At 52.0% G+C, this 7,708-nt stretch overlaps 1 protein-coding gene across 1 annotated transcript in view; it reads left to right on the forward strand.

Moving 5' to 3' along the window:
• Positions 1-5,504, forward strand: part of Nlrc5 (NLR family CARD domain containing 5) — an 83,150-nt gene extending 77,646 nt beyond the window's left edge. Inside the window, exons 40-48 of the mRNA XM_087900390.1 lie at positions 73-156; positions 415-498; positions 623-700; positions 1,374-1,457; positions 1,540-1,611; positions 1,816-1,899; positions 3,162-3,245; positions 3,577-3,660; positions 4,095-5,504. Of these exons, the coding sequence (XP_087756516.1) occupies positions 73-156; positions 415-498; positions 623-700; positions 1,374-1,457; positions 1,540-1,611; positions 1,816-1,899; positions 3,162-3,245; positions 3,577-3,660; positions 4,095-4,197 (757 nt within the window). The 3' untranslated portion in view covers positions 4,198-5,504. The remainder of the gene's footprint in view (positions 1-72; positions 157-414; positions 499-622; positions 701-1,373; positions 1,458-1,539; positions 1,612-1,815; positions 1,900-3,161; positions 3,246-3,576; positions 3,661-4,094) is intronic.
• The last annotated feature ends 2,204 nt before the right edge of the window (positions 5,505-7,708 follow it).

A 7,708-nucleotide genomic window follows, 5' to 3' on the forward strand; every position in this document is an offset into this window, starting at 1 on the left:
ACCAGGAGGGCTACGGGCAAGCTGAGAGGGGTGGCAAGCTGATGATCCTTCATCTTTGTTTTCCTCCCCAAGCTTGAGACACGACCAGATTGGAGACGTGGGTACCCAGAACTTGGCGGCCATCTTGCCAAGGCTTCCAGGGCTCAGGAAGTTAGAGTGAGTCACAGCCCTTCTGAGAAGAGCCCACAGGGACAACACCATGCTCCTGGGAGACACTGGACCCTGACCCAGGCCAGCACGGGAAAGGGGAATCTCTCCCAGCCTTGTTGCTGGGGAGGGGGAGTTTGTGATCTCCTAGGCCCTGTTCTCTGGGTCTTTGTGTTTCATCACGATGGAGTCATGGCTCCATCTCTTGAACAGATGCAGTAGGGAGGGATGAGGGAGGAGAGGGTCCAATAACCTTGCCTTCCACAGCCTCTCGGGGAACAGCATCGGCCCAGAAGGGGGAGTGCCGTTGGCAAAGTCTCTGATCCATTGCAGGTGCTTGAAGGAGATCATGTGAGTATCTGTCCAGGTGGGGTATCCCACAGGCCCGCTGGCCCCCTTGTCCCCTCAGAGCAGGGCCGAGTGGGGCCTCTGAGCAGGCTGCCCATGCGCATCCCTTCACCCTTTCTTCTTTCAGTCTGGGCAACAATGCTCTGGGGGACCCCACGGCCCTGGGACTGGCTCAGAGATTGCCCCCACAATTGAGGGTCCTGTGGTAAGTGTCTTCCTGCCAACCGCACATACAGAGCAGTAGAGAGGGGACCCAGGAGAAGCGTGATCCAAGCAACCCATAGGTTGAGCAGCCTAGCCTGAGATTTGAATGGCCCCTTCTCTGCTGCGGCTCCCCAGTCCCCAGACTAAGCTTAATGTTGACCTTACTCATTGTTGCTGAGAGCTCCGAGCCAAATTTCTGCCCCTTCTGAGTCTCAGTTTCCTCATTTGTAAAAAGATGCTACCAATCTAAGCTTTCCTGCCTAAGAGCAAGTCTCTGAAGGTGTTTGAATTAATGTTAGCAAAAGGCTATATGCAAAAGCTACAAGGGTATTGTTCCATCCTCTATAGGTCAAGACCAGGGCTTCCTGAGTTCCAGGCAGCCCTGGGGCTGCGATTCTTGTGTATACCATTTTCTAGGAAAGGTCTAAGACTAGAAACAGGATGGAAATCTTGACTTCCTAGTACATGAAAAAGCCAAGGCTTGGATTTAGCATCTCAGACCCCTAGGTTAGGGAGGGATCTTGGCATTCACTGGATCCTTTGTGGGCAGGGACAGGGTCAAAGGCCAGCTAAGGTTGCTGCTACAGTCAGAGGCACAGTTGAGAATGTGAGGCTAAGGGAAGGCTCCCAACCCCAGAGTTGGCCCCAGGCTCCTCTTACCTTTTTCTTTCCAGTCTGCCGTCCAGCCATCTGGGTCCTGAGGGGGCCCTGCGCCTGGCCCAGGCCCTGGAGCAATGTCTACACATAGAAAAGTTCAGGTGAGGCGGGCCCTACCTGGGCTGAGAGACAGGTTGGGGAGGGTCTGGGGCAGTTCTGACTCCTGTCTACGCTGCCCCACAGCTTGGCAGAGAATAACCTAGCTGGACGTGTCCCACATTTCCGCAAGAGTCTCCCACTGCTCAGACAAATTGAGTAAGTAGCCTTCCCTGGTTGTCTGGGGCCCTGTAGGAGGGCCATTGAAGAGATGGGACTTAGAGCTGGGGGTGGGGGAGAAGATGATTTTCTTAACCCCCTGGCCCTGGCCAGGCCACTCTGGTCCCTCCTGCTGTCACTATGGGAAAGGGAGTCCTGCTAGCGGTGGCCCTGTCTCAGAGAGCCATCACCATTCCATCCTAGCCTCATTTCCTGCAAAATTGATGACAAAGTTGCCAAGCACCTTGCTGCCAGCCTCATGCTCTGCCCAGCTCTGGAAGAAATCTTGTAAGTGCTTGCGAGGGCCCTGAGTTGGGAAGAGTAGCTGCCTCGGGGGCTGACCCTGCCTACTGTGTGCTGGAGTTGGCCCTGCCGCCTCTCAGCTGGTCCTCCACTCTGGAGATGGGAAGCCCTATCTTGCCCCCCAGTCTTACCTCCATGTACTCCAGCAACACAGGGCAGAGCCACTGAACCTACCGCTCCTACCAGTTTTTCTCCTTGTGTTGTGGTAAGGGTGTTGAGTCACACAGTCTGCAAAGAGTTTTCGCTTCCCTTTGGGGTGCTTTTCATGGTTTATGGAGACTCTACTTGTGAATAGCTATTGGTAATGCAGAAGGTAGAAGCTGGTAGACAGTCACACACACACACACACACACACACACACACACACACACACAAACCAACACACTGGCTGTGATCTCTTTGACCATCCCACTGCCTCAGACCTTAGACTCTGGCTGCACTGCAAAGGTGTCAAACCTGACTGTGGGACTTGAGGCCCGGAGCATTGAGCAGAAAAAAGTTCTAACTCCCAAAGTACAGGGCACAGAGTGCAGGAGAGCTTCTGGGTCTGTACCCTAATGAGTTTGGGAAGATTTGTTTGTTTGTTTTTTCTTTCTTGGGGATAGAACTCATGCATGTCAAGTGAGGATTATACATTGAGTTACACACTCAGTCCTCAGCGCTCTTAGTTCTCAATTCTCCTCTATATGTCACAGGTCAGCCCTTGCTGACTTTGAACTCGGTTACCAGTGACCCTCCCCTTTTAACCAGTGGGAACAGCACAAGGAACTGAGGACCCTGGGAAGGACCTGGGTCCACACTGGAAGCTCCGCCCTTAGTAACACTGTATTCAATCTCTTCAATACTTTCCCTTCCGTCACACGTCACACGGAGCTTCCACAGACAGTAGAGACATATGCGTCCATTGAAGATTAATTCCTTAAAGCAAAAACACTGTGGGGGAGGTTTAAAAAATATGACACTATCACGTGGGAAGCAGGCATTGCAGCAAGGTGCTGCTTGCTTGGTGTCCATTGTGTCATATTGTGGTTTCTGAGGAACATGTTGCTCAGGAATTGGGATAGGGTGGGGCAGGTAGAGAGGAAGGAATGACCTGTGCCCTGAGAATTCTTCAGGGTTGGGGGCTGAAGCGGCTGGCTGAGGAACCCCTCTTGTGCCCGATCCTGCTGGCACCTAGTGCTCCCTACTGCCTTCCTTTTACCCCACTGCCCTCCTGCCTCTGAGCTTACCCCTCCTCCACTCTGCAGGCTGTCCTGGAACCTTCTGGGTGATGAGGTGGCTGCTGAGTTGGCCCAGGTCCTGCCACAGATGGGGCAGCTGAAGAAAGTGGAGTATGACACCCTTGGGTGGGGAGGGTGCAGAAGGGACCCCCATCCTAAATAAGCCCAGAGGTTACTGGGCTATCCCTTCCTCCCAGAAATCTGTCCAGAGTCTCTGAAGACTCTGGCTGATCCCAAGTCCCTGCCAATCTTAGTTCTTCCCATGTTCAAGATGTTAGCCTTTCTACTGCCCCACCACGAGTCTGAGTCCATTGCTCTATGCTGGCAGTGTGGGAGGGGGTGACCCTGTCTTGCCTGAGGTGGGATGTAGAGAAGGAAACCCCACCCCTAGCCTCATACTTACCTCTCTTTTCCTCTTCCTCTGCCCCTGTCAACTGCAAAGCTTGGAGAAGAACCAAATCACAGCATGCGGAGCCCAACTCCTGGCTCAGGGACTGGTCCAGGGCTCCCGTGTGCCAATCATTCGGTAATGAAGGGCTGGGCCTTGTGGTAGCAGACCACAGAGCCCCGACAATCAGGGCCTGAGCTGAGAATTATCCAGGGAGACTTGGACAATCCCATTAGGAATTTGGCAGCCAGCAGACCTGAATCAAATCCCAGCTCTGCCATTTGCTGTGTTGACTTGGCATCTGTAACTTCAGGTCCCTGAACCTCATCTTCCCGACCTGGGAGGGTGTAAGGACTAAAGAATGGATAGGGCAGAGTTCGGGACATAGCCAGCTCTCAGGGGGCAGCACCATGTTCGGGTGACTGCATGGTGTATACTGCCTCCACTGGGTGGCATGGATGGACGACCCTTCTGCTTGAGGCCTTGATCTTTAACCCTGTAGGTAGGTTAGAAGCAGAGCCAAGAGGATGAGGGAACAGCTCTGGAGCTGAGGCCCGTGTCTATGTCCACAGCCTCTGGAACAACCCCATTCCTGCCGAGGTGGCTCAGCGTCTACAGAGCCTGGAACCCAGGTTGGACTTTGCCTTCTTTGACCAGCAGTCCCAGGCTCTTTGAGGAATTGATGGATCTCTCAAGACTCTTGGGACCAGCTCAGTGACAACCACATCACCCACCAGGAAAAGGGGCTCAGGAGAAGAGCGTCCTATGAATGCCCCAGCGGGGAAAGAGTACGTTTGTTTTATCACGATCCTTAGGGAGAACTTTCTTGGGAACTGAGAGCTTTGACTAAAAGAGGACCATACATCATACATGACATGTGTTACCAGTGGGACACTGGCACACTGAGAGTACTATGATGTCATATATGACAGGGAAGGCTATGTATGGTGCACTGTGACCAAGACATGGAAGGTCATACTCAAGACAGAGTAGGTCATCTATGTGACATTACATGGAACTTATAGTGAGTGTGGTATCTGGTCAGTGGCTCTTAGTACCGTGAATGGTGGTACATGTGATCAGGAATCCGCCTATGACATGCTGTCTATATCACATAACACTCAGCTTGCCAGGGGACCACAGGCAAGTCCAAGACCTAATTTATTACTATTTAAAAAATATAAAACGAGGTGAATAGTCTAGGCTTCATAGCTGTTTAGGAATCTGAGGCAGAGGGATTGCAAATTTAATAAACTCCTGTCTCAAAAGGTCAAAAAGGACTGGGATGCAGCTTAGTGGTAGAGTGCTTGCCTAGCATGTATGAATCCTAAGCTGAATGCTCAGTGTCCTTTTCTTTTCTTTTCTTTTTTTGGTTAGGTTTTTCGAGACAGGGTTTCTCTGTAGCTTTGGAGCCTGTCCTGGAACTAGCTCTTGTAGACCAGGCTGGCTTCGAGCTCACAGAGATCTGCCTGCCTCTGCCACCTAAGTACTGGGATAAAAGGGGTGCGCCACCCCTGCACAGCCCAGTATTATTTCTTTAAAAGTATTTATAAGTGAATCTGGAGCAGCTAAGTGATAGCATTTGTGCCCTGAGCTGGGAGGGAGAGAACTGGCTGACTCAATAGCCTGTAGTCAGGGCTCTGGGCATGCCAAGGACTCAGCATAAAGTCCCCTCCTGCCAGAGCTCGGTTCTCCCTTCTGTTAACTGGTAGCCCTCCCTTCCCAGTCCAGGCTTAGGAACTAGTTTGATCTTGGGACATCAAACTCACCTGTTCTTTCCTGGTATAAGGGACAAAGCCAAGCCAAAGGGTTCAGGGATGGGTACTTCCAGGACATTAGGCAAGGCCACTGGGCCCACCCACTACCTCAGCAGGATTCTGAAACCCCTTGAGGCCCCGTGTTTTTTGTGTCTTCCAAGAGGGGGAAGGATAGCCTCGGCACACTCCAAGTTAAACGATCAATAAATGCAGATAGTCCTCCCACCTGTGGCTGGTGTCTGATACGTGTCTCGCTACCCCGCTGCGGTCAGGAGTGCACCACCTCTGCGCTGTGGACTGCAGAACCGGAGAGATGACCGAAGGGCACTAGGATGGGCAGTGGTGGGAGTTACCGGTCATGCGACCGCCAGTAACTCACCCTGCCTCACCCGCCACACGAGGCTGTTATCAAAGCTCAGGTGATAGAAACAGGTTTGTTTGACCGACGTAATCCTTAAAACTCTTTTCTGAATTAATGATCCGTATTTAAATTTGGGGACTTGTATGTAAAAATCTCAACTCTGGCTTCTCAGGAGCTAGTCTAAAGGCAGAGAAGCACATGCTTGTAACCCCAGCCCTAGCACATGGGCTACTTGGGGAGGGGAATCAGAAATCCAAGGTCCTTCTCTGCTACATTTTGAATTCCAGGATAGCCTGGGCTATGAGAGACTCTATTGGGGTGGGGGAGGGCCTACTCCAGCCCACCCACTTCAATGTCCAAGGCTATTCTGACGAAGCCACATGGATGTGACCTTCAGATGGGGCACACATCCCTTGGGCTGCTCGACAAGGCCTCTCCTGTCATCTTGACTCCTTTGCTTTTTTGCCTGGCCCAGAGTGTGGCACATTTGGAACGTGGTTGATAATGGGATGTGACTTGGCCTCTTGCTACCTATCTTGGCAAACTATTTTTTTGGTTTACACACACACACACACACACACACACACACACACACACACACACACACACACACACTGAGTATGTACCTATATGGACACAAGATGAGGTCAGGAAAGCAAGATGAACAAAGTCCCTGCTGCAAAGACATAAGTGCTGATTATATGACATCTCCCTCTCTCATTTAGGGTTGAGTGCTATAAAGGGTGCAGAGATTCCATAAAGGGTGCAGAGATGCCATTAAGGGTGCAGAGACAGAATGGCCCCTACTCTGAGTGTGAGAGTCCCTCCTTCCACCACATTGTGAAAACCCAGGCCAGGAGGGTGCAGTTATACTTTGGTGCCACTAGAGGGCAGGCTGACCCACCAGTGATTTCCCTATGACCCTCACCGGGAAGGCAATGGGACCCACAGGAGGTTAGTTGATGCTAGAGGCTGTTCGCATGTGGCGCTTGGGATGTCAGAGCATATTTGTGGCTTGCCAGGATGACGTGGCCCTGACCTTTTTGGCCCTCCACGTTGTCTCCGGCATCCCACCAGGCTGAGGAGAAAGTCCTCCAGCCAAGTGCCAAACACATATCTATCATACCAGGACAGAACACCCCTATCGAGCCAGAAACGGGGCACACCTGTTGCCACCCATCACACCCATGGGTGGGAAGTTAGCGGGAGTAGAGGATTCAAAAAGCTCACTAAGAAATCCTGGGTCTAAATTCTTGGGAAGCTGCCAGGTCAGCTAGCAGGAGTGTTGTGCTGACCCCTGTCTGGCCCAGACTGAAGACAGAGTCGTCAAATTTGAGAAAGAGTCAGGCACATCCACTAAAAGCACCCAGGCAAGGGACGTGCACAGGGTAGTGCCCAAGGACAGGGAGTCCAGAACACAGGGCACCGTTTCTTTCCAACTCACCCTTTTCCACTTGGCTTTCCCTCCCTGATTCCGCCCAAGTACTAAACTCCAACCATCTCACAACAGTGGCCCCAGAACACACCACAGATGACTGGCAATGCCGAGCTGGTTAGGCACACCTCAAGTCCGTGTGCCAATTCCTTGTTCTTTTCCTTGAGAAACTTCCTTTCCTACCGCCTACCTGCTTGGGAACCTTGGCAGGTTTTCGTCTAAAGCTAGTGGGGTCCAGTGTCCCTGGCGGCTTCTTCCCAGAGCAGGCTCAGTTTAAAAAAATAGAGAGAAACAAATGAAATCCAAAGAGGTGGTAGGCCCGCGAAAGGCACTTTCTCTAAGAGGTGAGGATTGTGGCTCGGCCTGGGAGCACCGAAGTCCGCCTGCAGGACTGGGGGAGCCTCATGCTGCTGGTCACATGCTCATCATCCTAGGGGTTCAGATGGAATCATAGTTACTCTTTCTGTCTCAAACCCGAAGCTTCCCTGCTTTGTCTGTCCTATCCCCCAGCACACACAGCTGTCTGGGAGTCACTGTTTCAAACTGCCTTGGGGAGCTGATGAGAAAGCTCCCTAAATGGGTCCAGTCATAAAATACCTCTGTGAGCAACGAATGTGAGGGTCCAGCTTCAGC

This window comes from Myodes glareolus, chromosome 22, assembly GCF_982192425.1.
Source record: "Myodes glareolus chromosome 22, mMyoGla1.1, whole genome shotgun sequence".
Taxonomy (NCBI): domain Eukaryota; kingdom Metazoa; phylum Chordata; class Mammalia; order Rodentia; family Cricetidae; genus Myodes; species Myodes glareolus.